The sequence below is a fragment of the Dipodomys spectabilis genome, unplaced genomic scaffold, assembly GCF_019054845.1.
Source record: "Dipodomys spectabilis isolate Male_0828 unplaced genomic scaffold, ASM1905484v1 ptg000140l, whole genome shotgun sequence".
Lineage (NCBI taxonomy): Eukaryota > Metazoa > Chordata > Mammalia > Rodentia > Heteromyidae > Dipodomys > Dipodomys spectabilis.
Window position 1 is genome coordinate 7,987,903 of NW_024870817.1, and position 27,775 is coordinate 8,015,677.

The window sequence follows — 27,775 nt, forward strand, 5'->3', positions numbered from 1 at the left end:
TATTTTTGACAAACATGCAGTTAGTTGCATAATTTGCTCACAAATTTAGTCATATAAATTGTCTTTTTGAGTTTAAGGTCTCTTTAGACAGAATTGTTAGGCAAAAATGACAATCATTTATCATTTCTTATATTTAGTCTTCATATAACTAAACAGCTGCAAGGTTTAGAATGAGTTGATTTAAGCTAGGTGCTGGATGGTCACACCTGTAGTCTTAGCTACTCAGAGGGCTGAGAGCTAAGGATCACAGTTCAAAGCTAGCCTGGGGAAGGAAAGTGTCTTAGACTCTTACAATTAACCACCAGAAAACTAGAAGTGGAGCTGTGGTTCTAAGTGGGAGAACACTAACCTTTAGCAAAACAGGTCTGGCCCAGGCCCTGAGGTTAAGTCCCACAACCAACAACAAAAAAAAAATAGCTTAAAAATTAATTGACATCATGGGAAGGAATACCAGATCTATGACAATACTTGTGACACATGTCATTGTTCCCGGTGCTACACTCCAGGCCTTCCTCCTCAGGCTGCTGAGGGACCTCATTGATAAGCAGATCTGGGCAGATGAGGGCTCTGTCTCAGAGAGAATGCTTCGGAGTCAGCTACTCCTCCTCGCCTGCGTGCGCAAGTATCAGCCCTGTGTGCACAGGGCAGAAGGCTATTTCAGAAAGTGGAAGGAATCTAATGGAAATATGAGGTCAGTCTTTAGTGCTACCTTCTGTTTCCCATTATTGGAAAAATAAGTATATGAGCATCTCTTTTATCACATATTTTCTTTTTCCTTTAGAGTTATCTATGTATTTCTTATCTTAAGAACTTCTAGACAATATAGGCATAAACTTAAGGAATTGGAATAGGATTATAATCATCTCCAATTTTTTATAGCCAATGCTCAATTAAATTTAACTGAGCTGTCCATTGCCGGAGAGGTAATGCATTTTATAAGTATCTGTTTTAGTCTTTCAAAGATACACTGAAAGGACATTCTAGTAATTGCTAACACTGTAAATAAGTCTATACCTGCTGGCCCTTAATCCCTTTACATTTGGAGTTTAAATAAAATCCAGTAAACACTATGCCAACCATCTAGATGCTTCCAGTTATGAAATGCTGTGATCCTATTGGAGTTCTGACCTGTGTCAGGACTTGCATGGAGTAATTTTGAATCTTGTCTGACTTTCTTTTGGCCTGAAAGTTGGCCACTTGTGGAATCACTCAGCATTATTAAAAATATAGTTGATATATATTTGTAAGTTGATATGTAGGTATTTATAAAGTATCAGGCATTATGTTTCTGAGAAAGGCTACTTGAAAATTAATTTTTATTAACAAATGTAACAAAAATAGAGGTGATAGTTTTTGCTGATATTTTTAGGCCTGTGTCACTGATCACACAGTTGGTTCCTAATAGGTCACCATCATGCATCTCAGTGTACTTTCTCCATCGCAGATTCATTCTCAGTAGTATGTTCTTTCCCCACAGCCTGCCTATTGATGTGACCCTGGCAGTGTTTGCTGTTGGTGCACAGAACACTGAAGGCTGGGACTTTCTTTATAATAAATACCAGTCTTCTTTGTCCAGTACTGAGAAAAGCCAGATTGAATTTGCCCTCTGTACGAGCCAAAACAGGGAAAAGCTCCAGTGGTAAGTCATTCATTCATGTTGATGTGGCCAAGGGAAACCATGAAATCAGATCATTCTGGCACCTTTTTTGGTCAGGAATTGCTTATTGTAGTGTGAATATTTGTTCAGTGGGTACACAACTCATTGAGAATTGCAGATAACTAAGGAGATCCGGGTGCTAAGGGAGTACATCTTTGTGTATATTTAAAGGAATGCTGTAATTGAAATATTTACTGGAGATGTTGTTCTTAACTATTCTTTTGGGCAAATGAGAGGAGATATGGGAATAGGTATGATAAACATAGTGTAAAGGTTAATTTTTATTATGATAGCTATAGGGGGGTTAGCTGTACTCTGATTCCCAATTTATATTTTTGGCCTTCATTATTGGCAAACTTTTTTTTAATCTTGTGGGATATTTTACTGCAATTTGTTTTATACCTTTCATCACCTATTCATTGTTGACATTTCTTAATCATTACAGGCTATTAGATGAAAGTTTTAAGGGGGATATAATAAAAACTCAAGAATTTCCACATATTCTTACCCTCATTGGCAGAAACTCAGTGGGCTATCCATTGGCCTGGCAGTTTCTGAGAGAAAATTGGAATGAACTAGTTCAAAAGTAAGTGGAATCAAAATTGTTCCAGGCCTGGATAACCCTGTTGTTTTGCTTTGCTCTGTGTGTGTGTGTGTGTGTGTGTGTGCGCACACGCGTGTGCCTGTGCACACAGTAATAGAGTTTGAACTCAGAGCCTCATGCTCTCTCACTTGGCTTTTTAGTTAAGGAATAAAGATACCTTAAATGCCCTTATTAGAGAATTCAATGCTTAGTACTGTATCTGGATATCTTCCCTTGGAAAGACCCTTCCCGTAGCCATGGGCTGGTGGAAGACTTTGCACCTTTCCAGGCTAGCCCTGCTCACTCATTAATCCTCTTGCTGTTTGTATCTGCCTGTGTCTAACTCCAGAAGTACTGCCTACACTACCATTTCTTTTGGATTCTTAATGTCTTATTCAGCTGTTATCATGTACTTTACGTTACTAGATCTATAGTGGAGAGATCCCATCTTTCTCATGCCTGATAAGAGTTAAATGACATTACATACAGGAGGCACTTTAGATATATGTTGAATGAATAAAGTTAGATTTTGATGATTTCCATTTCTAGGTTTGAACTTGGCTCATCTTCCTTAGCCCACATGGTGTTGGGAACAACAAATCAATTCTCCACCAGAACTCGTCTTGAAGAGGTAAAAAAAAAAAAAAACTTAAAAAAGAAATTATTTTAGATTTAAGTAACAAGTTATTAGATATGAGCAAGAAAAACAAGGGTTTGAAGTGGATTTTGGTTATTTTGAAGCTATTTATGGCTGCCATGATGTTGACATAAGCACAAATCAGTTGCAAATAAACTAGTGGAAACTGTGTTTCTTCTCAAACATGTTGATTTTTTCCCATCTGCCACTAAAAACTTTAGGACTAATAAATCACCTGAGATCGTTAGTCCTTCTGTAAGAGTATTAAAAGTGAGCAGAGGGAAGGTAAATAACCTTCCCAGCTCTTGTAACAGAGGCAGATCTGGAGTCTAGCTTTACTTCATTATCCAAATTCCATGATTTCCTTTTCATCAATATACCATGAAGGCATCTAAACTAGTGTTTGTTTAGGCATAACTAGTGTTAAAATAAAGATGAAAGGCTACATAGTGGACAGGAGATAAACCACATGCAGGACTTGCACTGAATAAAATTATTGCAATGCTGTCCTACATTTATCACAGCTTCCTAGCATCAAGCAAATATGAGAAGTTAGTATGGGTTACTCTCATTGTCTGATAAGAGGGACATGAAACACACAAGTATCCTACAACAGCAGACTTGCCTCCAAACATAAAATCCTTATTGCAAAGAAAAGGCTCACAGACAGGCAGGTCTGAACAAATACTCTGTTGAGATGCTTCATTTCTGAGGCAGAGGAAGACAGACAAAACAGGTTTGGGTGAGGAAACGTTTACAGCTGACTCTGAGACTCCATGGTTAGAGGCCTTTAATGATGCTATAATGATAGGCTCCTTCCGATGAAGTATTTTGACCAATTAATGAAATGGTTGATGTGGTTCGACTGTTGGAAAATGCCTATGGTGATTTTTAATTGAGAAATTAATATTGGGCTCTGGAATAGAAAACAATGAGGGAGCTGCAGTACAAGGAGAGTTGGTAGAGGAAGAGATGTTTTCTAGGTAGGTTGTTTCAGTAACTCCTGAGCATTGTACAGAGATGATATTAAAACAACTCCGTGTTATGTAGATTGCAATTTGATCTTTCTGAAATCTATTCTTATCCTCACCCCACCCCCCACTCCCAAACAAATAAAATGGTATTATGGCATGGACTGTAAAGGAATTAGCTGTTTGTAATCCCATGCTGAATAAACACAACTTGGCCTCCACTGGCTTCTGGACCACAAAACAAAAATTGATGGATTAATGCTGTGGAAATTTATGGGGAAAGGCTAGCAACCCTTTACTGTGAAACAAAATAGCATCATGTTCGGTGCCATGACACCACTGGTATATTTACCATCTGAACTTAAGGGGCTCAGATACTCAGAGAGGAAACAAGAACAAAAATTTTGTGGGGCAAGGGGAGCTAGAGCCAAGAGTTTCTTATCTCTTTAAAACTGTAGGTAACTTTCTGCAGATTTTACTTTGTGGCAACAATCTAGGAATTGTGGATTAGCATAAAAACATTGGCAAAATTTGGGGTCTTACCACCATAATTTACTAAGAACTCCATTCCCTGCAGGGTTTCTGTAATAATGTACAAGGCCAGGCCTGTGGAAAAGACTTTATTTATGTGGTTGAAAGTGTTTTGCTTGGCAACGAAGATACTCTGTACATTCTGCTTGCTAACTATCATGTTTTAAGAACTTAAGATTGCATCTCTGTGTATAGAACAAAATTCACATTAAATAGACACACTCAATTAAATCTTAATTATAAAATGGTGAACAAGGAAGCCTTTAAAAGCCTGGCAACTGTGAATAAATAAAAGAGTTACAGAGAAGAAACCCCAAAACCTGACATCATGAGGCATGAGCTCATTTCAAACAGCTAAAGCTTAAGTGACCATAATCACATCCAGATACCCAGGGCTGTTTTCTACATACATTTGTGACAAATGCTGAATTCTGGTTTCAGTTTCCTTTTAACTGGCTTGAAGTTCTTTTTGCTTCATGGAAACAAAATTAACTTTAAGATAATTTCATTTTGCTTTCCTAACAAGGTAAAAGAATTCTTCAGCTCTTTGAAAGAAAATGGTTCTCAGCTCCGTTGTGTTCAACAAACAGTTGAAACCATCGAAGAAAATATACGCTGGATGGACAAGAATTTTGATAAAATAAGAGTATGGCTGCAAAGTGAAAAGCTTGAACTGTTGTAGTAATCTGTTTCTTGCCAAATTCCTGTCACCTATAATCACCAAAGTGTTATTTAATGTGAACATTTAATAGACTGGATATATTTTCAAGCTGGCGATGGTTATTTTTGGCTTTCTGATGATACTTTTCAACTCTACTCATTTGAACATTTCTGGATGACTTAGGAATTTCTAAAGTTTTTAAAATTCATTTTGTTGGAGATTGAACTATATATAATCTTACATACACCTAACCCTTTCATCATTTCTGAGAGAAGACTGCATGCTAGTTGATGTAGCTCCATGTTTAACAGTACTGCCCTGAACTGTAAATCCTTTGCTACAGAATAATAAAGTTCCTCACTCTTTCTATTTTATGCTTAAACCCTACAATGTCCACATTCCTTTTCTGGCGATGTCCCCCGGTAAGAGTTTGAATAGTAAAGAGTACTGAGAAAGGAACACTGGATCAATAACTAAGCTGGAACATGGCTGGGCAAGAACTCTTTTGCTTATCTGTTTAGATCTGTATTTACTTTCTCTTCCTGGCTTCATGCCATCACCTTTTCTTGCCCTCTGGATTTTGGTCCACAGCCCCGGGAGTTCGGAGCTGTGGTTGAAGGAGGGGGTATGTATGGCTATATATTTCCTTGCTTCTTTGCAGGATGATTTATATTGGGCTCTAAGGTCTTAGCTTCAGAGAAGCAACTATCTTTTCCACAGAGTCTTCTCCATCTCTGGGGTAGGTTAAGTACTAGGTTAAGTACTTCCTTCTCTCATCCCTACAGGACTAAAAGCAACAGGACTAGGAGACCCATAGGCTAGAAGCCTGGTAGTACTCAGGGTTGAAATATATCTGGTCCAGCAGCTTTATTTAAAAGTCCTTGCATAGAACTATTCTCAGGGATCCTGACAGCCTCATTGGCATTCAGGTCTATGGAGGACATGCCATCCATTAAAGTTGTGATGGAAAGCTGTTGATCCTTAAGTAGGGAGGCAATGTTTACTCTCTGCTAATTGAGCCTAGTTTTTAATTGCTAAGTAACTCAATCTTGGCATTTGTTGACAATAAATCATTCCAGAGCCACCAACAAATGATGATATACCGAGAAATTGAAAATACTTATATTAGACTAAGTGAAGGCTGTGCAGTCTTTTGTTTGAATTGATGTCATACACAAGAGTAGATGGTGATGTTAGGCGAAATGAACCCTAAGATAAGGATTCAAATGTTTTTTTCTTCTTTCTTGCGATTGTTTCTAGATGATTTCTTTGTTGCTTTGTATGTCCCTCCCCTGTGGTATAACCCCTGCTTTCACTGTATTTGATGTTGGCATAATTTGTGGAGAGGAAGGGAAAAAACAGATTGTTTAAATAGGGATACAGGTGGCCCCATTACAACAATGAGATGTATAAGACATTATGTTGAAAAACGAACTTTTACAACTTTGGCCGGGGTGGGGGGGTGGGGTGGGAGGGCAGAGTGGAAGGGATTGGAAGGGGAAACAAAGGAGGAGGCAACAATGCTTGATAAGAAATGTACTCATTATCTTGCCCATGTAATTGTAACCCCTCTGTATGGTATTTTCACAATTAAAAAAAAAAAAAACAAGAGTAGATGGCATCATTTCAAGATAAGGAACATGATTTAATGTGAAGGATATCAAAATGCATTGCTCTAAAAAACGACAGAGTAGTTTGACATTTCAGAGACATAAATATGTCACCTGTTCTTTGCTGTGACAAAACACCTGGGAAAAGCCAAGATTTATTCTGGCTCTAGGTTTCAGACGTATTGGTCCATGGAAAGTGGTGCCATTGTTCTGGGCTGGAGACGCTGCAGGAGCAGGTGATGCAGGTAGGAGGTTACTTATCGCATGGCAGCTGGGAAGTAGAGAAAGAGCCAGAGAAGAAAGATCCCAGCACAAGATGTACCCTTGAAAATCACATCCCTACCCCCTTCCTCCCATTCAGTGATGAAGTCATCAATTGGATAATCCATTGGTAAAAATTAGTGCCTCATGATTCAGCCTCTTAATTCGGCCAACAACTAGGGACTGAGTCTTCAACACATGCGCTTTTTGGGTATGAGAGGGTACTTTATTATTGAAACCACAACAAATGTGATTATAGTTCTATTTTTACACCTATGTGTGGTTGAAGGTTTAAGAATTAAATACAGAAACAAATTACTGGGGAATTCTTCCCCAGGCTACTTTGCTTCTAAGAAAAAAAATACACAACCAAGACTTTAATGTAAAATATTTTAATTGTATTTATATCAGTGAAACAGAGATAGCAATTTTTAATTTTGGTCATCTAGCTTCAATATTGTTTGAAAAGCCAATTTGTTAGACAATATTACAAGGTGCAGAATAAACATTGTAATAAATGTGTGTTCTTTACTTCTAAGTGGATACTTGCAATTATTTTCTCCTGACCTGATTTAAAAATAATAATAGGGTTGCTTTAACTCCTGTAGCTTACTCAACTCATTTTGAGTTACTCGCAAACATCCAACCTTAAGAGGTATTTCTAATAAAAAAGAAGGCATATTCTGAATATCTTAAATGTATGTTTACCTCATTAAATCTCTGGATTTTGGTGTGTAGTTAAAAAAATACTTTGATATTTGCATGGAAATTACTATTGCAGCCATACCTTTACAAACACATCTGTCAATGTCTATGGTTTCACTCCTTTTAAAGACAAAATGAAAAGGAACCAAATACCTGTACTGTCCAAATGGGAAGATTAAATACATACTTAAAATTCTTCCAGAAAGGTGAGGTGTTTTTTGTTGTTGTTGTTGTTGTTAGTACCTTCAAAATAGAACGACTGCGTCTTCAATGGGATAGGGGCTTATCCTTGTAACTATGTATAATTTGAAATCCAATTGGTATGTGCCTAATTTGCAATTTGTAGTGAGAATTTCAGAGAAAATTAACAAAATTTGATGCTTATTATAAGTAATAGTATTTTTTCTCACCCTTCCCCCCACTAGACAGTATTGCTTACATTACTATGTCTAGTGAAGTTAGTTAAGTCCTAAGAAAAGCTTTATATTGATGCTAAGTAAGGCTTACTTTCTGAAAAGAAGAAATTCCAAATCTGTCTATGATATGTACCTAGCATCATCTTTTCCCACATTCATACTCTGGAAATAAAGATGAAATTATTTCTCACAATTCCACATTCCATTATCAGTGCAATGTTTGTAACTATTTATACAGAAAGATCTGAGAATCCATTCAAAGTTGTCAGATACCAAAGCCCAGTTCTGAAACTGCTGAGAGGGAAAAGCACTTTAAATTTCAGCATATACACATATACATACATACATATATATTTTATCTTTAAAGCAGAAGTTAGTTTTTATACTTGATAAACTTAACTTCTGCAAAGCCAGATGCATACAGCTTAAAGGCAAGTGTGACAAATGGCTCTATGTGAAAACTGCTGTCTAGGATTTATGGAGTGAGAACAAAAGCCACAGTTTAAAAACATGGTAAACCAAGTTCAAGCCATATGAATACTCTCAGAATTAAAATTTCTTATTCTTTTTTTTTTTTTTTTTTGGGGGGGGGGTCCAGTCTTGGAGCCTGAACTCTGGGCCTGGGCGCTGTCCCTCAGCTCTTCAGCTCAAGGCTAGTACCCTACCACTTGAGCCACAGCGCCACTTCCGGCTTTTTTCTTTTTGTTTATGTGGTACTGAGGAATCGAACCCAGGGCCTCAGGCATGCAAGGCAAGCGCTCTACCACTGAGCCACCTTCCCAGCCCCTAAAATTTCTTATTCTTGAGACTTGCTATCCAGTGCTTTTGCTAGCCTGTATTTTGCTGTTCTGACTTAACAAGTCAATTTTTCATCTGACTATATGGTACAAAAGTCTCACCCCTGGCAAAGAAAAACTCCAATGAAAAATGGAGACTGGTGTTTTCTGTTCTTCTGTTTTTTCCACATTATTATTAATTTATTATTATCAGCCCAAGAGAAGATATATGCCCAATATACAATACTTTAGGGTTGACTTATGAACATTAACCCAAAGAAACATCAAATATAGCTCAAAAACTCAGGAAGAAAGGGAATAAAAGGAATCTGAGCACTGACAAATATTTAAAGCATTATTTTCCAAATGCTAAAAAAATGCTGTGTAAACTGAAAATACTAATGAGATTTAACAGGCACTGTGTGTAAAATGTGCAAAAGTTTGCAAAGTTTTCTTTCTAGTTTTAAATTTTTCTTTTGGTGGTGCTTTAAGAAACTTTATCAAATATACTTCTCTAACAAATATAAAGCTTCCTTTCTCTCCTAACTAAAGGCAATTTGTAAAAAATTCAAAGTTTACCAACAATCAATAACACAGGTGAAACAGACAAATTCATTTTCTTTCTGGAAAAGAATAACAAATCAATGCGTACGATGTCAAAAGGCTTAAGAAAGACCACCATCAAGAAGCCACCCAGAAAATTTGTCTATTGCTGAAATCCTTTGTTCTTCCAAGTCACCATCCACCAGGTGAAGGTTTTAGATGCAGATACCTTAAAAATTTCAAATAAAAAAATTCAGTGAACCATTGGTTAGAGGATTTTCATGTGACAGCACATAAAATTTGGTACCTAGCAACTGATAAGGATTTTCTGTGAGGAAGTATGGGAGTGGTATACGAACAGAAGTTTTTCATTAAATTCTAGAAAAAATTGTTTGAGAAATTCTAATCAGAACACCTCCTTTATATGAAATAAAAATGAGCCACAGGAATACTAAATGTGACTTAGCCCACATTTTGATTACTTTCAGGCTTTGGTCAGTAACTATTTTTATGCTATTATGCCTAAGAATAAAAGCTCTCCTCTGAAGATTTACATAAGAATCATTTCTTAGTGTAGGTCTGAGAGATTCAGTCACTTATTGGAATTTTTTTCAGTCACCATCTTAGTTCCCAGAACTAAGATATATGAGTGGTCAAGAGTTGGGGGGAGGAAGGAGTTGGGGAGATGGGAAGGGGAGGAGAAAAACAAAGGAGGGGATAACAATGTTCAATAGGAAATGTAGTCATTACCTTACTTATGTAACTGTAACCCCTCTGTACAGTATCTTTACAAAAAAAATTATTAAAAATTGTTCCTTTCCGAGAGACTCCAGAGAGGGTCTTTTCTTTCTACATCCCACCCCCCCCGCCCAACCAAACATTGGTATTTGGGGTAGTATCAATTAAGGGCATTTTACAAGTTGGAACATGTTAAAATTTACTTTGCCACAATAATCTGTGGTCAAACCTATCTGAATTTCAAAGGTTCAACTAGCTTCAGATGGTCATTTTCTTTTTTCTTTTCTTGTCTTTTCTTTTTGTTTCTTTTTTTGCCAGTACCTGGATTTGAATCCAGGGCCTTTTGGTCTTGCTTGGCTTGCTTGCTCATGGCTGATATTTGACCACTTGAGCCACATCTCTAAGTACGGCTTTCTTGCTGGTTATTTTGGAGACACAGTCTCAAAGATATTCTGCCTGGACTGACTTAGAATTGCAAGCCTCCAAGTCTACTGAGTAGCTATGATTACAGGATGTACCTCCAGTACCCTGCTTAGATGGTCATTTTCTTTAAAGAGTCTGGCCTAAAATTTTAATAGGCTCTGAATCAGAAGATTAATGTTTTTAAACATGCTAGGAGCACAATCATCCTATTTAATATTGACTTTCCAATGTGCACTTCATAATAATAGTATAAAGAAAGAATGAAATATTTATCAGGTGCCCTTCATTTTTTTCCATAACATGGATAGCAGAAAGTACAGTTTTTTTTTGTTTACAATATAACACTGAACTTACCGAATTGTAAATTTTAGCTTGTTTTTCCTTCACCATCTGGCTTGGAAATTTCCTTTGTTCTCTACAAGGGAACACAAAAAGCCATCAGTGAGCTCTTTATTTTCTGGAAAAAATGTTAAAGAACTGACCTAGGAGGGAAGGTTTATGAGGAAATGAGATCCTCAGAATTAAAGGGACCGAAAATGGCAGTCAATGGGAGAAAATAAAATGATCCTTCCCAAGTTTCTCTTCTTCATTTACCTAAAAGCTGTTTTCTTCCTCCTTGAGTTCCTAAGCTATCAATAACTTTTAAGTTACCGTAAATTTCTTATTCTCAACTTATTTTTGTAAAAAAACAAAAGGCCCCTGTAGGCTAAATATTGGAAAAAATGCACAGATATTCGTAGATGACAGTGTTTCAATATTCTATAATGATTTGTCTTTTTTTCCCTGTAGTTGGCGGCCATAGACTCATTACACTGTAATTGCTATCTTCTGTTTCTTTGTTAAGGGGTTGATCAGTTACTTTATATAACTACAATTAAATAACAAGCAATTTAATCTATTTAAAATATGTCATGAGTAACTCAATTATCAATTCTGTTTTTGCAACCTTTGGGAATCAATTGCAAAAGAAGACTCAATGATCTTGTTCTGAACAGGTTTGACACACCTACATGATAGTGTCTTTTTGTGGTTAATTTCTCATTACCATCAGAAAATGGCAATTAGAATCATTTTGTCCACATACTTTTGTCATTTTAAGGGAAATAAATACTGTCTAAGCAGACCACAGCTTGAGTAATTTTAACAATCAGAAGCTCCAAATTGTGGTATTACATTAATGCCCAAGTCTAAGACTTAAACTGAATCCCATACCTTCACATTCCTTAGTGTCCACTGTGCTTTGTAGAGGAACATAAAAATTATATACTGCTATATTGTGGACACTGAATGACTCCCCAAAAACATGGGGAACAAGGCTTGGTCCCAAGGATGGCACTCCTCTAGGAGCTGGAGCATTATGGGGGTGTCATTAGATCATTGGGAATGTACACTCAAAGTCTATCATGGTACCCCATTCTCTTATTCTTTATTTCCTGGTCCAAAAGGTAAGCAGTTTGTTCCACTAGGCACTACCATCACAATGTACTGCCCAAAGCAATATAGCCAGTCAGTCATGGGCTGGATTGTCAAAAACTACAGATGGACCCAAAGAAACATTTCCTCTCTATAAATTAAATGCCTGAAGTATTTTATAGTAGTGGCAAAAACCTGACTAACACATGAATTAATAGTTCGTTATTTATGAATCTGCCTTGCTGGTGAACATACTGAACCATAAAATCTCTAACATCTTCCCCGATTTCATACACTCCCTCCCATGCTTAATGTACTCAGTTTCAGAAAAGGGGCAAGAAACATAGGCAACTCGAGTTAATAAATGTTTTTAACATAAAAACCTGAAACTTTTGAACATTTTTAAACCCACAGTTACTTAGAAAACACAGACACACACACACCTTTAAAATTTCAGCTTAGCTAGGCATGCTTAAAATCTTTCTAACTAGTTGGCAACAAAAAAATAAACTATGCTCATAAAATTGTTAAATTAATTCTAATATTGGCTGCCCCATGGTTACCTGTGTAGAATCCTTTGCTTTACCTCCGTTCTTAGGAATTTTGGAACTGGAGGCGGTCTTCTTGGTCTTATCCTAAAGCAAAGAAAAAGTTGTGAGGCTACTGGATTACGGTCCACTCAACAATTAAATACTGGCTGTAATCAAATTAACCCAGCCTACACTTTCTAGTAGTTTGTAGATCACCAGTAACAGTGGATGCTGTTGTCATGATTTTCGTAAGCAACAGTACCCAGAAGTACTTAACAGTTAAAAGTGCTTAGGAGTTAAAAGGATAAAAGAATGGAATTGATTTCACACAAACCTTACTCTGTCACCAAAACAGAACTTGTTATCAAAAAGACAAAAAATAACAAGTGCTGGAAAATATGCGAGAAATAGAATCCTAGTCCATTGTTGGTGAGAATGTATACTTCTACAACTATTATGGTTTACAATAGCCAATATGTAGAAAGAAATTAAATATCCTTGGATGAATAAATGGATAAAGTAAATGTAGTACTATTCAGCCTTATAAGGAGATATTGCCACATGCCACAAGAGAGGTATATTTTAAGGATGTCATGCTAAATGAAATAGGCTAGACACAGAAAAACACTACATGATCTTTGTCCTATACACAGAGACCAAGAATAAAAAAAAAACATTATTATGGACAGAATAAGGGAGATTGGGGGAGGAAAGGTATATCAATGGATACAATAGCCAATAAGTGGATGAACAAGTTTAAAGATCTATTGTATATTATGAAGATTCAAGTTAGTAAAATTATATTGTACTAGAGACTTTTGTTAAGTACTGTATGTATCCCCCAAAGCTTTGCATTATGAACTTTATACACAAAAATTTTGAAAATCAACTTTAAAAAATAAGTTCAGAGAGCAGGAATGGGTCACATGGGAAAATAAAGTCCGTTAGCTAAAGAAGGTCTTAATTAGCTATACACATACAGGAATCAGTAGTAGGAGGCTGATGTGGTCTAGAAGAAGTTCAGTCCGTCATCTAATATGGGCAACCCAATAACTGGGGCTATGCTTAACAGCTGACACAGTAGCAAAGTAGATCTGCCAATTCATTCTTCTGGTTGTATATTTCCTTCTATTTGGTTTATGAGAGGGCATGGCTTGTAGGTAAATTACCCCACACTTGTTGAATTATGCATTATTGATTCTTTCTGAATCACATGTTTTGAGCACCTTCTAAGATTCAAGTGTTTGTTATGGCTAACACAGAAGTCAAGACCCCGTGTGTAGCACAGATTGATGCTCATAACACACCTAACAGACAGGTAAGCTGAAGGCAGAGAAAGCCTGGGGAAGAGGCCAGGTGGCGTAAGGTGAAAGAAGAATTGATGGTTAGGCTGAGCCCTGCTGGAAAGGAGTAACCAGCTAGACAAGAGGAAAATAGAAGGAAACTCCAGAAAGTGACAGGAAAGGTCTAGGGAATTAGAGACTCTCTCATTTAAATGAATACAGCATGACAATCAATTAACCATGGCTTTGGAAAATTCAAAGCAATATGGGAAATACTGATAAAGTCATGTTAAACAATGTATTATGGACTAAGTGTAACTTTAGAGAACATACAGAGAAAGAACAAGTTAAGTATGAAAATAATGTTTAGGGAGTCTTAGAATTTTTTTCATTTACTTTTTTTAGGTTCTCTGTAGCATCATTGATTCTACAGTTTAAAAATTATATATATATGTATATACAGACACACGCATGTACACATTACAAAGAAAAGTCAATGGAGAAGATGTAGTACCTTTGCTGTGTTCTGTGAGGTTTCTGGAGTTGGACAGCTGTCCAGGTCTCCTGAGAGGGCATCAATGGGGTCTTGGTCGTCTTCAGGTTTCTGGGATATTAATAGATATAACCCACAGTGAGAAACACAAGGCAAAATACAGTTTGGGGCATTACCCCACATCACTGAAAAGTAAAAGGTATTTATGAGAAAAGATACTTTTTCCCCTAACAATAATATAGTGTAGAGAAGAGGGTAAGCCATGAAAATTTGATACTGTATGATTTTCTTCTACTCTTTAACACAAGTTTGCTTACCTAGAAAACAGTCCTATCTATCTCATGCAGGGTTTTTGTGAGGAATAGATAAGAGATACATAAGAGATAAATAGTACATACAAATTCTTATTTCATATTTTAAAATACAAAAAAGCGTGAGGCAGGCATTCAACAAATTTTACTTTCTTAAAATGTAAAATAGCTGGGTGCTGGTGGCTCATGCCTGTAATCCTAGCCATTCAAGAGGCTGAGATGTGAGGATAGTGGTTCAAAGCCAGTCTGGGCAAGAAAGTCCATGAGACTCTTATCTCCAATAAACCACTAGAAAACGAAGTGGCGCTGTGGCTCAAGAGGTAGAGCACTCGCCTTGAGCTGAAGAGCATAGGGACAATGCCTAAGCCCAGAGTTCAAGCCCCACGACCAACAAAACAAACAAAAACTATAGCTAGAATTAAAAATTAATTGAAACCACTACTATGGTATTTACCTTTGATTTCTTTGTAGCTGGGCTGGCTGGTTTGTCCTTAAAAAACACAAGGGAGATTATTTGTTAAATGTAGATCTTCAAAAAGATTTACTTAGGTATAGTCAGTATTTAAAGAATCTACCCTCTAATGATTTAACTTAGAAAAGATGAAGTGGGCATAACTCTCGTAAACCTGCATCCCAACCATTTCTCTAAGATTTTCTTCACCCTTTTTCTGTAGCTTTGAGGGAACTAGAAGAGCCTAATCCTGGAAGGGACACATATACTATTTAGGAAGTTGATGCCATCTGGTGTCATAATTATATCATTTTTAAATGGTACAAAAATGACTTGTGTTTACATCTCAAGTTTTATTAAAGCTTACTATACTTTGGTCTGATTTGAAGAGTATTTTCTTTTTTTTTTTTCCTTCTCAAAGAGTATTTTCAAACACAACTGTACATATGACTAAATCGATAGGAATTTCCCCATCTTCAAAGGCATGAACATTAAATAATACATTCCCCCATTGACACGGCATTATCAAAGCAGGGAGGAGTCTCGAGGGATGCAGAATTGCCTTCTCCAGGCAATTTTAGCACAAGCAAGGAGAATGGATTCCTTAACAATAGTCTGCCTGCATTGAAGCAGGCAGCTCTATTTCAGGCAGGGGTGTCTTCTCCTCAAAAACAGTACAGGAAAAGGATGTAATTTAGTTTTCCTTGTTTTATCTGATGAGAGGAGAGAGGGAGAAAAACAGACCAAGTCCACATAAGAAAAGCTGTATACAGCTATGTTAGAGACAGAAAGCTAGGGACTTCTTGAAGCAAAGCAGGGCTCATGACTGTGAACACTGTTTTGCCTGTCCTCAAGCACAACAGTGCTGGCTGAGATGGTGCAGAAGACAGGAACAGCAACCAGGTCATGGAGTTGTTTTATTTATGTTAATCTGTCCTACATTCCAATACTGTTCCTCCTCTGTTTTCCTTAATAGAGACTGCTTCCTTAGAAATTCCATTAGAAATTGACCATTTGGGGAGAGGGAGGAGGCAATACTGGGGTTTAAACTCAATCTTCTGCCCCTTTAGCCACACCTCTGGCTCTTTCTGCTTGTTTATTTTTACATACATATTTTTATATTTCCTTCCCCCAGGGCCAGCTTGGACTGAGAATTCACAGCCTCTCGTGTTGCTAGGACCGCAGGTACACAACAGCACATCTAGTTTACTGATTGAGATGGGATCTTGCTATTTTGTCTGTGCTGGCCTCAAACCATGACCCTCCTCCTAATCTCTGACCCCCAAGTTAGCTGGGATCACAGGCATGAAACCTATAATACCCAACCTGCATTGGTTACTTTTATAGTGCTTTCTTGAAAAAAAATTTAAAAACCTATTTGTACATCTCTTGGAATGACTATTAAGACCAGAGAGTGAAAGAACATTATTCAACTCATTTATACCCTAGGGCCCCCACCTATGAATCTCTAATGAATTGACTTAAATATTAACACACTTCTAATTTTCTTGTTACTTCTGGAGGCTCATTAAAAACACTCAGTTATGACCAATTTTTATGCTATATTAAGAGTACAGCATCTATTCATTTCAAATGAGATTTTAATTTATAAAGCTTTTGAGAATAAATCAAATTTAGCCATGTGTCCCAGTTTACCTGTCCATCATTGTCCAGGAGATGTCTATAGTCCGGTGGGATAGTGTCATCTCTTTCTCCCAGCTTGTCTCGGTGTTCTGCTTTAGCTTTCTCCTACAAACATTGAACACATATAATGACTATTTGCTTCCTCTTTTATCTAGAAAATGCATTCAGCATTTTCTGAGACAAAACATGGTCTTTTTGTTTTTTTCTTAAGTGACAGAACAACAAAACAGATAACAACAGATGGTGAAAAATGTTAACTCATATGCTTCTGTATGTCAGCTGATATTTATGAATTTTGCTGGTACTGGTATTTTTTTGGGGAGGGGGTACAGTTGTGGGGCCTGAACTCTGGGCCTGGGCGCTGTCCCTCAGCTCTTCAGCTCAAGGCTAGCGCTCTACCACTTGAGCTATAGCACCACTTCCAGCTTTTTCTATTTGCTTATGTGGTGCTGAGGAATCGAACCCAGGGCCTCAGGCATGCAAGGCAAGTGCTCTACCACTGAGCCACCTTCCCAGCCCCTGGTACTGGTATTTTAATTTGAACTAAAGATTTAGTTATCATTAGAACCCACACTGATGGAAAAAAGGGCAGGGGAATATAAATTTTATTATTTCACTTTTCCAATTAAAAAATAACTTCACTATACACCAAGTTTACAACTTGGACTAGTTGTGTGTGTGAGTTTGTGCACGCATGTGTGCATGCATACATCCAGTCTGGGGCTTGAATTTAGAGCCTGGGCACTATCCCTGATCTTGTTTACTGAAGGTTATAGTGTAGTGAAGTTTACACTGTACCACTTGACCCACAGTTCCATTTCTGACTTTTTGGTAGTTAAGTGGAGATAAGAGTGTCATGGACTTTGGACTGGGCTGGCTTTGAACAGTGATCCTCAGATCTCAGCCTCTTGAGTAGCTAGGATTTACAGGTGTGAGCCACTGGCACCTGGCTCACTTATTCATAATTCTTTTACCTTTACTTTATCTTCCATTGGTTTGTTAGCATCAGGGTCAGGCTTTCTTTGCCCGAGACGGTCAGAAAGTTTATCCAAAGCATCATCAAGTTCTTTGTCTCTCTGCTGAAAAATGTAAAAAAAATTCTGAATTAGTCACTGGTTGATCAAACTATCATAGAAGCTAGCCCAAGAACCCCTACCTTTTAAGAAGTGGACCTGATGTTTAGAAGTAGACCTGTTGTGGAGCAAGAGGGCTGACAGAATCAGAGAACTGAAGTTCTGAGGGGAAAGGAGGTGAGAATAGCAGCTTTGAAGGACTGCTCCATCCCCTACCCTGCTAGTCTCCCTCTAGCAGCTTAAGCAAGTCTTAGTGACAGATCAGGGGGCCATACCCCAGCAAGAGACCTTGAAGTCACCTGATTTGGTATTAAAACCCAATTTAACCAATCACATTGTTTCCATCTAGAAATGAAACATGATTCTTTCTAAAAACTGGGTATGACTATTTGCTGATGATAAATGGTTTGTACGAAGGACTTTGTAACAGAGGATGGTCTTAGAATGTGCTTTAAGGCCAGATTTGTTATGCTTCATAAAGTAGAGCAGGACTAAGTGCAGGAGGAGGGAGGATGTAGAATCCAACACTGCCATTCCCATCGCTGCCTGGAACACAAAACCCCATAGATGATCTGCTGTCTATCGTAAGACTGAGGGCTTCGTAGAGGCTGCATTGGGGATAAGAGTCCTCAAAACACACCAGAGAGTATCTGAACTGCTAGATATCTCTATCTTTACTTTCAGGAAGTCTTTTTGGAATGCATGTCACCAGGAAAGGTAATTTACATGAATTATTACTGGGTAGTTAACTCTATAGTAAATATTCTTATTTAAATAAAACTTTTTCCCCTAGTTTTCATGACATCCTTAAAGAAAACATTAGTAATAGATTCTCTAATAGGAAAAATGAATGGAGAAAAAGCATTGTAAAACTTCCTCGTGATTTTTGATTGGTAATGCTCCCTAGCCCACAGCCTCAGTCAGGGTAGGAGCTCTGGTGTGAGTGTGTAGTTAAAGGTTCAAATACAAACAGCAGCCTGGATTACTACTCTACTGTTCTTTCTGTTGCATGGGGACTTTCATTATTGTGGATGTAAACACATATGCACATGCATGCGCGTGTGCGTGCACACACACACATTTTGCTGGGTTTAAGTGCTTCACTAGAGTCTAGGGTGACAGTTGCTAATGATCAAGCTACCTATGACCCGATCTGGGCTTTGTCATCTGTGTCTCTGGATATTTTCATCCTGACCGACCAGGATGAAAATCCATCAGAATCTGAAACCATAGCACTAAGTAAGCTGTTGTGCTACATCAAAAGGGTAAGAGGCAGGGCTGACTTCACTTAATCCACTTCAACTAGCAAATGAGGCTCTGTTGTTAACCAGAGGAGATGGCATCTGGATTGTGGCAGCCCCTTTGTCTTCTAATGTGCCGCAGATAATGTACAGCCTGGCACTGCAGAGGTAATTCATCAAGAAAAAGTCAAGAAAAGCTTTGGCTCCACAGCCTCATCTCAGAACATGTAAATAATTAAAACAACATTGATGCTGAGGTTTTTCTATTGCTAGCATGAAAATGACAAATTCTTCCTGGTGTAAACAGGAGGAAAACAGTGCCCTTCCATCATATGTCTGTGAAAAAACATTTGGAGAAACTCAACCATTGACAATTCCATAAAATAAACTCGAGGTGAAACAATGTACAATAAATTATAACATGTGTCAGGGAAAAATATAGAGGAAAAAAATCAATTTGGAGAAACTAAGGAGTTTTTATAATGTAGTTATTAAACATATACCTAATCCACATTACTGCACTTGTAATTTTGGTGATAAATGGACAAGCTCCTTGACTATGAGTAAAATATTTTCCCATGTTATTTTGTTTATTTCACAGAGACTTTCTGCCATCTCCATCACCAATATAAGCTCTTTTAAAACAAAAGGTGCCTGGCCTTCCTAATATTTTTTTTTTTTTGGGTCCGGTCGTGGGGCTTGAACTCTGGGCCTGGGTGCTGTCCCTCGGCTCTTCAGCTCAAGGCTAGCGTTCTAACCACATGAGCCACAGCGCCACTTCCGGCTTTTTTTCTTTTTGCTTATGTGGTGCTGGGGAATCGAACCCAGGGCCTCATGCATGCAAGGCAAGCGCTCTACCACTGAGCCACCTTCCCAGCCCTCTTTCTAATATTTTTATCTATTCTCATGTCCCTTTTGTTATTATTGCTAGAAGAAATATTAATAAGACAAGTTGCTTACCGTGGTGTTTGGGGGCAGAGCTGCAGTTTGGGTGGTAGGAGCTTGGGTTTGGGAAACCACTTCAGACATGACAGCAGAAAGTTTAGCATCATCCAATTTCTTTTGATTAAAACAATATTTTTCTCATTAGTACACTGTATGTAAAACTATTCACACAATGCCATCACTTTACAACTTTCAAGACAAATTATGGCTTCATTTCCTTGATTCAAATACACAAATAGTAAACACGTTCTTTGTCCTGCCCACGTCTACGTATTATTAAATGTGATTGCTGGGTTTTATTTCATATTTATTATCCTATTGTTTAGTAGTCCAGTGGCTTATAGTTCTGTGTTTTTTTCAATACATTTCTTGTTGCAAATTCAAGGCTTTTCAATAAATTTGTAGTTAATTTCTCAAAATAGGATCGACGTGTGTCTTCTATAGTGTTGGCTGTATTCCTACAAACTGCCCTCTCAGAAATTGCTAAGCTTCACACTGCTGAAATCAGTGGACCAAGTGTATATGTCTTTTGTTTTGGCTTTGCTTCCCAGAATTACATTGTTATCATGTATGTTAAAGGAGGAATTCACTGCTTCACAAAGTTTAATGCTATTTTATACTAGCAATTTTATTTGCACAGTAAGAATATACAGGTATCTATTAAAAATATGCCAGAGACCATCTTCAAATTTTGTGCCTTCACTCACTGAATACTTTATCCTGTTGTCACTGTATTTGATAGTGGTACCCTGGGTATGTGTACATACGTTTATCTGAATTAGAGAAGGGAAGGGAAATGCAATGGTGAGACAAAGGACAAAAGGTGAACCAATGCAACAGCAATACCCACAAGACAACGTGTTGGAAATGAACTTTACAACTTGGTGGGGGGGTGGAAGGGAGGGAAAGTGGGAGAAAAATGAGGGAGAGGGTAGCAATGTTCGACAAGAAATGTGCTCACTACCTTACATATGTAACTGTAACCCCTTTGCATATCATCTTGACAATAAAATTAAATAAAAAAGAGCAAAGTTTTCTTTCTATACATTTCTTGATTCTGGTTTTCATTTTTGTACAAAGTTTGTAGTATTGACAAGAGCATTATCATAGCTTGTTTTGAAAGTTTACATTTCCAATTTGAAATTGGAAAGGGGTACATTGTAAATTCTTTTCCTTGCAAGTTTAAAAGACTATATTGATAGTCACCTGGCCCATCATCATAGCAAATTTTTATTTCCAATCATAAAATAGGTGCACTATAACGTACTAATGTTGCTTAAATGTTATAGTAGATGGAATGAGGTTTCAACTGTATTATTTTTCTCAATGTTATATAATATACTATTCCAAAAACTTTCTGAAGCAATGTTTTTTTTTCCCTCATTTTTCCTAAATATCAACAATCTGTCACTGACATTTATTTCCCACTTTTTCTAGTGAGCTATGTTATCAAGTTTATTTTCTGGATATAATTCATATTTATTATTATTGTGTACATATCCTAGTATTTCCATAAGATGTTTGGAACACTTTTGCTTTTTATAATGTTATAATGAGCACAAATTTATTTATTTTAGAAGGTACCTTATTGCTATTTCAAAAAAACCAATAAGCTCATGACATGAAGGAACCATCCTCACTTTTACAGCGTTGACCTTAGATGTAGAGTGGTCTGTTTCTGTGTCTCCATTCTTACTCATTTCTTCTTTTGGAGCTTTCATTTATAAGTCCAACATTTCATTTTAATTTTCATCTGTTGCCAGTAACATATGCAGCAAACAAAATGTCACCTACAAATATACTATCCAGAGTCATACGTACAAATGCATCCAAGTATTACTTTACAGCATTTGTCATTCCCTTTTCGGTATACTATTAATCATTTCCATTCAACAACTGAGTAGAAATGACCATAAAACTCAACTTTTTAGTTTTTGTTTATAAGAGAAATGCTTCTAGGTTGATATCATTTGGCTCTTAAGTTAAAAACTCTTTAACCAACTAAAGGATTGTCTACATTTTCAAGTTGTTTATTTCACATGAGTGCAGGTAAAATGTCAAATGCATATTTTATAAGGACATAATTGGCTCTATTTTATGTGTTATTATGCTACATTGACAATCTTCTTCTAGCCAATAAATGTTTAATTTATGATTACTCAAAGTAAACTAATGCCATCTTATAGTTTATTGTACTAATTTTTAAAACTAAGTGACTTTTGTTGATATGGCTACATTCCATAAGGTTTTAAAATGAGGACCATAATTACTTATAAAAAAATCTGTGTAGAACATTAGTTTTTTCATGACATAGGTAGGTTGAAATATTACCTTCTCTACTTCTTCCAGTTTCTAAGTAAGGTGTGGGTGACTTTCTGTGATATATTCTGAGGCAGATATATTGGAGGCAGATGAGAAGAAGGTCAAAGGAGGAAATGATTGATATAGCATGGTGTTTCCATCTGGTATGGTGTTCAGTTAGGAGTAAATAGTAACCCCTTCTTAAAAGGATTAATGCTTCAATCTGAGCAAACACTTAAGGTAACATGGAGGAATCACTATTTCTTCTTATTTTATTTTCCACTCAATGTATTTCCTAAGCCATGACTGCCAACAATGCATTCAGTGGTTTAGAAACTCAGATTGCCAACATAATTATCATTTATATAAATTTGGAACCCTAAAAGACATATATTTACATGTAAAAAGCCAGGAGAATTCTATAGTAGAGAAATCTTTTGGTCATTACATAACATTTACCAAACTTTCTGGCAACAGAATTCTCTTTGAAAAACGATCTGTTCTTCATGGGGTTAAATTTTCTTGGAGAGAAATTTAGAAAATGATTAAGTTATAGAAAAAACAGGTAAAGTGGTCTGGGAAGTAATTCTGGATAAACGAGAATTTAAATCTTTTCATAATAGTATTTAATATAGCATGCTTATTGATTCAATTACGGTGTTGGAAACATCCAAAGTTCTGGAATGATATTTCATTTTTATTGGCTATGCTGGAGTTGAGGTCAATTAATATATATATATATATATATATATATATATATATATAAAACATATAACAGAAAACATACAACATAAACAGAAAACATATATATACATACATACGTACATATATACGTGTGTGTGTGTTTTAGCTCCCAAGTTAGATTCTAAGTTATGAGTTTCCATCTATTTCTGACAAAAGTAAAGCAAGAGTTTCAGACTTACAAGAGAGGAAGCGTCTGGAGAACCATAGAAATCCTCGGACAACGCATTAACAAGGAAGTCATCACTCAGGGCCTGTAAGAAGTGGGCAATGTATCACCAAACACCATCACATGCCACTATTACATGCTTTACTAACTAAAGAGAAAGCTAATCCATCTCAAAATTATCCATTAAGACCAAAGGAAACAGATATAGTTGGTTTGCTTACCGAAAACTGCTTCTTGGGATCTTTAGGCAGGAATGGTTTTCCATCTTTATCCTATTTGGGTGAAAAACACGGCATTGTCATTTCATCCCCAATATGAAACCTGGACACATCACCAAAAATATCAGAAAGTCACCGAAACCTCAGGGATGTGGGTGGTATGTTATGAAACTCAGGGCTCAGAGATTATATCAAGCTGTAAATAACTGTCAATTTTTTGAGGAATAGGAGAAAACCAAGAAAACATTTGGGCTCTTTAATAAAAGAAGATCTAAAAAAAACCCTATTTATCCACACACATAAAATAAGCACAATGGTTTGCCCTAATGGGATTTCATTCATTTTTGTGTAAATATATCACATTAAAATGTGAGATCATCAGGCACCAATGGTTCATGCCTATAGTTCTAGCTACTTAAGAGGCTGAAATCTGAAGATCAAGGTTCAAAGCCAGGGCAGGCAGGAAAATCCGTGAGACTTTTATCTCCAATTAACCACCAAAAAAAACTAGAAGTTGTACCCTGGCTCAAAGTGGTAGAGCACTAACTTTGAGCATAAAAAGCTCAGGGACGGCATCCAGGCCCTGAGTTCAAGTCCCACTACCCACAAAAAAAATAATGAGATGTAGTGGTTTAGATTTGCTCAAAAATAACACTAACTTTTAACCCTCTCATCTCCACCGAGTTCACATGCATTGTATGACACTCTCCTCAACTAGGAGAATAGGAGTAGCCCCTGGCCTTTTCCTCTTAGGCCTGTTACTCATTCCTTAGCTACAAAGTCAGTAAATACCCACAAGTGATGCATGGGATGCTGGGGGGGGTTTACCCTCAAGTTGAAATTCATCTATCATCACACCATTCAGTGAAGCTTGAGGTCTTCCCTCAGAGAGCTGACCCTCACTGACCTCCCAACTCCTGGTATGAGCTTAGTGGTGAATAACTACATAGTGTTTGTTTAAACAAGAGATCAAGCCATCACCCAGGAATGTCATACAACAAATGCCACAGGTAACTAATAGTGTGCGAGGCAACTGCGAAGGAAGATGGAAGTACTGATGAATAAAGGGGTCAGGAAAAGCTAATCTCTGAAATGCTGCTACTAAAAGGAACCAACCTCCTGTTAGGAAGAGAGTTCATTGCGGCCGGCCAGCTTCTAAACAGGGACCGCTGGAGACAGGCATGTGGCCCTGAAGATGCTAAGAATTTGTGAAGCAATATTACCAATAAATCTACATCATAGAAAGGCTGTGATTTTTTTTTTAAGCTGCATTGTGCAGTGCTGAAAGAAAGCAAAATAAATGTGCCAGGATACCAAGCTTTCAGTCAGGGCTAAGTGAGGAAGTTTCCCATGTAAGAGGTCTATGAGTTTGATTTCCTGTGATTGTTAAATGAAAGTTAGAGGAATGTTCTTTTAAGGAGTGGTGTGTTATGAAGATGGCTGACATTTGTTCACTTGTCCATACCTCTGTCCCTCCCATGGGACATAAATGTGACTGCGCTTAAAAAAAAATAGGAAATCCATCAGAGTCTTAACTCTCTGCCACTTGTACAACAGTGTTTTCAACACAAAGGAAACGAGTCAACCTTTCACCTTACACAATGGTAAGCCGGCTCTACTTTTTCAAGAGTTGCTAGGTTTCCTCATAGGAAATGATTGTTACTCATTTTTGTTTTCCTGTATTTCTGGTATTGTAACAAACTATGTGTTTGAAGGGACAGTATGTAGTAGCTTACCCACTTGATCTCTTCCACTTAAGGAAAGTAGGGATAGGCCAACTACTGATAATATTGTAGCTTCTTCTTTTGGGGTTTTAACATTAATATCTGTGAACTATACTTCAATGTTTGAGATATTACCACGGAATTTATATTCTCCCACATTCAGTACCAAATAAAGGGGAAAATATTCTAGTCTGATTACCTTGACCTCTTCTAGCCTATAATCAGGAGGAATTGTTTCTTCTTTTTCACCAAGCTTTTCCCGGTCTTCTTCTTTGGCTTTCTCCTGAATAAAAGTCATATAATTTTCATTGTTAGTGCATCTTTTTCCTATAAAATGGATATTGGAGTGGCTAAGTTGGAGGTAAATTACTTTATCATTAGGCTTGAACGCACAGATTGGCCACACACTAAAAGTTTCTCCAGCAACTTTAGCACTGCTTCCAAGTCTAGCAGGCTCTGCCACCATGTGAAAGCCTTGACCATTAGCCTGTTGGGCTGAGAGTCAGGTTGGAAGGAGCAGTAGGCACCTGCCACTTCTCTCCCATGTTCTCAGAAATGTAGAGAGATAGATAGATAGATAGATAGATAGATAGATAGATAGATAGTTGGATAAAGGGGACATTCATAGAACTAAGGCATGTGTATGCTATCTACCTACCAGATTGTTAAATACACTTTTGGCTTAATTAAACAGGACATTCACAATAACAAAGAGGGCCAGCTGATCATATTCTGTAGACAATATTTAAGTCATTGGCTTATTGGGGGGAGGGGAAGGTCAATGATAGTCATTTTTTAGGGAATACCTGAACTTCCACTCATTACCTTGACTTTATCCACTTCAGGCTTTGCATCTTCTGGATCTGCTTGCCTTTTCCCCAGGCTGCCAGCCAAGGCTTCTACAGCATCATTGGGTGCCATGTCCTCCTACAAGGATATTAGGTATATGAAGGAAGTGGTTAGTCACTCCTTTGAAGAGGACAGACACTTACCAATTCAGGTACGCACAGACTCACTTCAGGTCTACATAAGAAGCATACTCTCTTATTAATTATAAATTGAATTAGAATTTATATAGAAATTCAAGAGGTTAAAAATAACAAGTTTCTTATATAAAATGTTAAAGTGTAGCCAGAGTCTGGGTCAGAAAAAAAAAGAAGGTAAGGGACTGGGAAGGTGGCTCAATGGTAGAGCGCTTGCCTTGCGTGCCTGAGGTCCTGGGTTCGATTCCTCAGCACCACATAAGCAAAAAGAAAAAAGCCAGAAGTGGCGTTGTGGCTCAAGTGGTAGAGCGCTAGCCTTGAGCTCAAGAGCTGAGGGACAGCGCCCAGGCCCAGAGTTCAGGCCCCACGACTGGACTCCCCTCCCCTCTCCAAAAAAAAAAAGAGAAGGTAAGCAAAGCTAACATCAGGGAAGCAGACAGGTCTCTGTGGAGATCAGTCTATGGGCAGCAGTAGAGGAAAGATTTTCAGAGAGCCCAAGGGACAAGTTTCCATGAGGCAGCCCTGACAGTGGTAGAGGAGAAAGAATCGTCATGTGTTTTTGCTGAGGCTTCTACTGTAGAAGGAATCACAGGTTCAGTTGACCACACCCATGACCAACTCTCCTCAGGGCATAACAAGGACCATATACCTGGGGTCCACTTGTTTGAAATGAAATCACCTCCCTCATGATGTTATGAGGTCTGGCCATGCTGGTGTTTAAAGTGAACTGGTAAACACAGAGAATAAATGATAGAAGGGGGAATTTTTTTAATTGGGGCTAAAAGATAGGTCTACTTTTGATTTTTTCCAAATTATGAATCATGAGCCACACATTAGTGACTTATAAAAAACAACGGATCAAGCCCCATGACCGAGAAAAAAAGTAACTAAATAAAATAAAAATTAAAAAAAAATGGAATGATTCATGGCCAGACTGATTTTTTCTTTCTTTTTTTTTTTTTTGGGTCCGGTCATGGGGCCTCGGTCATGGGGCCTGAACCCTGGGCCTGGGCACTGTGTCTCAGCTCTTCAGCTCAAGGCTAGCGCTCTACCACTGAGCCACCTTCCCAGCCCCTTAAATAATTAAGATAGAAAATAAAATGCATTACACATATTAGGGATAAGCATTTATTAAACTGTGTTTTCCACAGGGTTGGCACTGGATTGCAATATCAAGAATTTTCTCCTATTGCTGGTCAAATAAAACCTTGAAATCATTGGATTAAACATTCTCATCATGAAAATCTGACCATGAAATTTTCTAACCTCAAATTGATTATATGAGAACTAAACAAAAATGGATTTGTTTTATATATCTTACCTATCATCACTGCAAGTAATAGAAACTACTTTTTCTTTTTTCTAAACAAAAAGCTAGGATTAATTACTCCCAGAGGGAGAACAAGTTAAAAGTGACTTGCCGCCACCTAGTGGATAGAGATTGAATAGGTTTTTATTCTCCATATCAACAACAAAAATCCTTGATACGTAATTTATGTGAGGAGTTGGCACTAGTGCCCACATATCATCCAGGAAATCTGCCACTTGAGCTGAAGTACCCTGTTCACATTTTACCTCTGTTTTCTCACAGAGTCTTTAGAAACAACTGCTTCCCAAACATGGGGCCTTTGCCAATCTCTTGTTTAAGAAGTGACTGAAAGAATTAAAGACCTCTGAGAAGCAATATTAAGAACTAAGACATCTTGCACAAGACTACAGACTCCACATTCCATTTATGTGTTT

The 27,775-nt window shown here is 37.4% G+C and overlaps 2 protein-coding genes across 13 annotated transcripts in view; one reads left to right on the plus strand and one right to left on the minus strand.

The window, feature by feature from the left end:
• Erap1 (endoplasmic reticulum aminopeptidase 1) overlaps positions 1 to 5,405 on the plus strand; it is a 32,316-nt gene extending 26,911 nt beyond the window's left edge. For all 5 annotated transcript variants that reach the window (XM_042690800.1, XM_042690799.1, XM_042690797.1 and 2 more), the window contains 5 exons: positions 507 to 691; positions 1,478 to 1,639; positions 2,103 to 2,243; positions 2,790 to 2,871; positions 4,906 to 5,405. In XM_042690800.1, the coding sequence (XP_042546734.1) occupies positions 507 to 691; positions 1,478 to 1,639; positions 2,103 to 2,243; positions 2,790 to 2,871; positions 4,906 to 5,061 (726 nt within the window). In that variant the 3' untranslated portion in view covers positions 5,062 to 5,405. The remainder of the gene's footprint in view (positions 1 to 506; positions 692 to 1,477; positions 1,640 to 2,102; positions 2,244 to 2,789; positions 2,872 to 4,905) is intronic.
• A 3,433-nt stretch (positions 5,406 to 8,838) lies between these two features.
• Positions 8,839 to 27,775, minus strand: part of Cast (calpastatin) — a 102,678-nt gene continuing 83,741 nt past the window's right edge. For 7 of the 8 annotated variants that reach the window (XM_042690671.1, XM_042690670.1, XM_042690669.1 and 4 more), the window contains 12 exons: positions 25,875 to 25,976; positions 25,249 to 25,332; positions 23,329 to 23,379; positions 23,121 to 23,192; positions 19,912 to 20,010; positions 17,612 to 17,716; positions 16,650 to 16,742; positions 14,997 to 15,032; positions 14,253 to 14,342; positions 12,489 to 12,560; positions 10,867 to 10,927; positions 8,839 to 9,580 (listed from right to left, as the gene is read on the minus strand). In XM_042690671.1, the coding sequence (XP_042546605.1) occupies positions 10,880 to 10,927; positions 12,489 to 12,560; positions 14,253 to 14,342; positions 14,997 to 15,032; positions 16,650 to 16,742; positions 17,612 to 17,716; positions 19,912 to 20,010; positions 23,121 to 23,192; positions 23,329 to 23,379; positions 25,249 to 25,332; positions 25,875 to 25,976 (852 nt within the window). In that variant the 3' untranslated portion in view covers positions 8,839 to 9,580; positions 10,867 to 10,879. The remainder of the gene's footprint in view (positions 9,581 to 10,866; positions 10,928 to 12,488; positions 12,561 to 14,252; positions 14,343 to 14,996; positions 15,033 to 16,649; positions 16,743 to 17,611; positions 17,717 to 19,911; positions 20,011 to 23,120; positions 23,193 to 23,328; positions 23,380 to 25,248; positions 25,333 to 25,874; positions 25,977 to 27,775) is intronic. The other variant, XM_042690667.1, reaches the window with a different exon arrangement.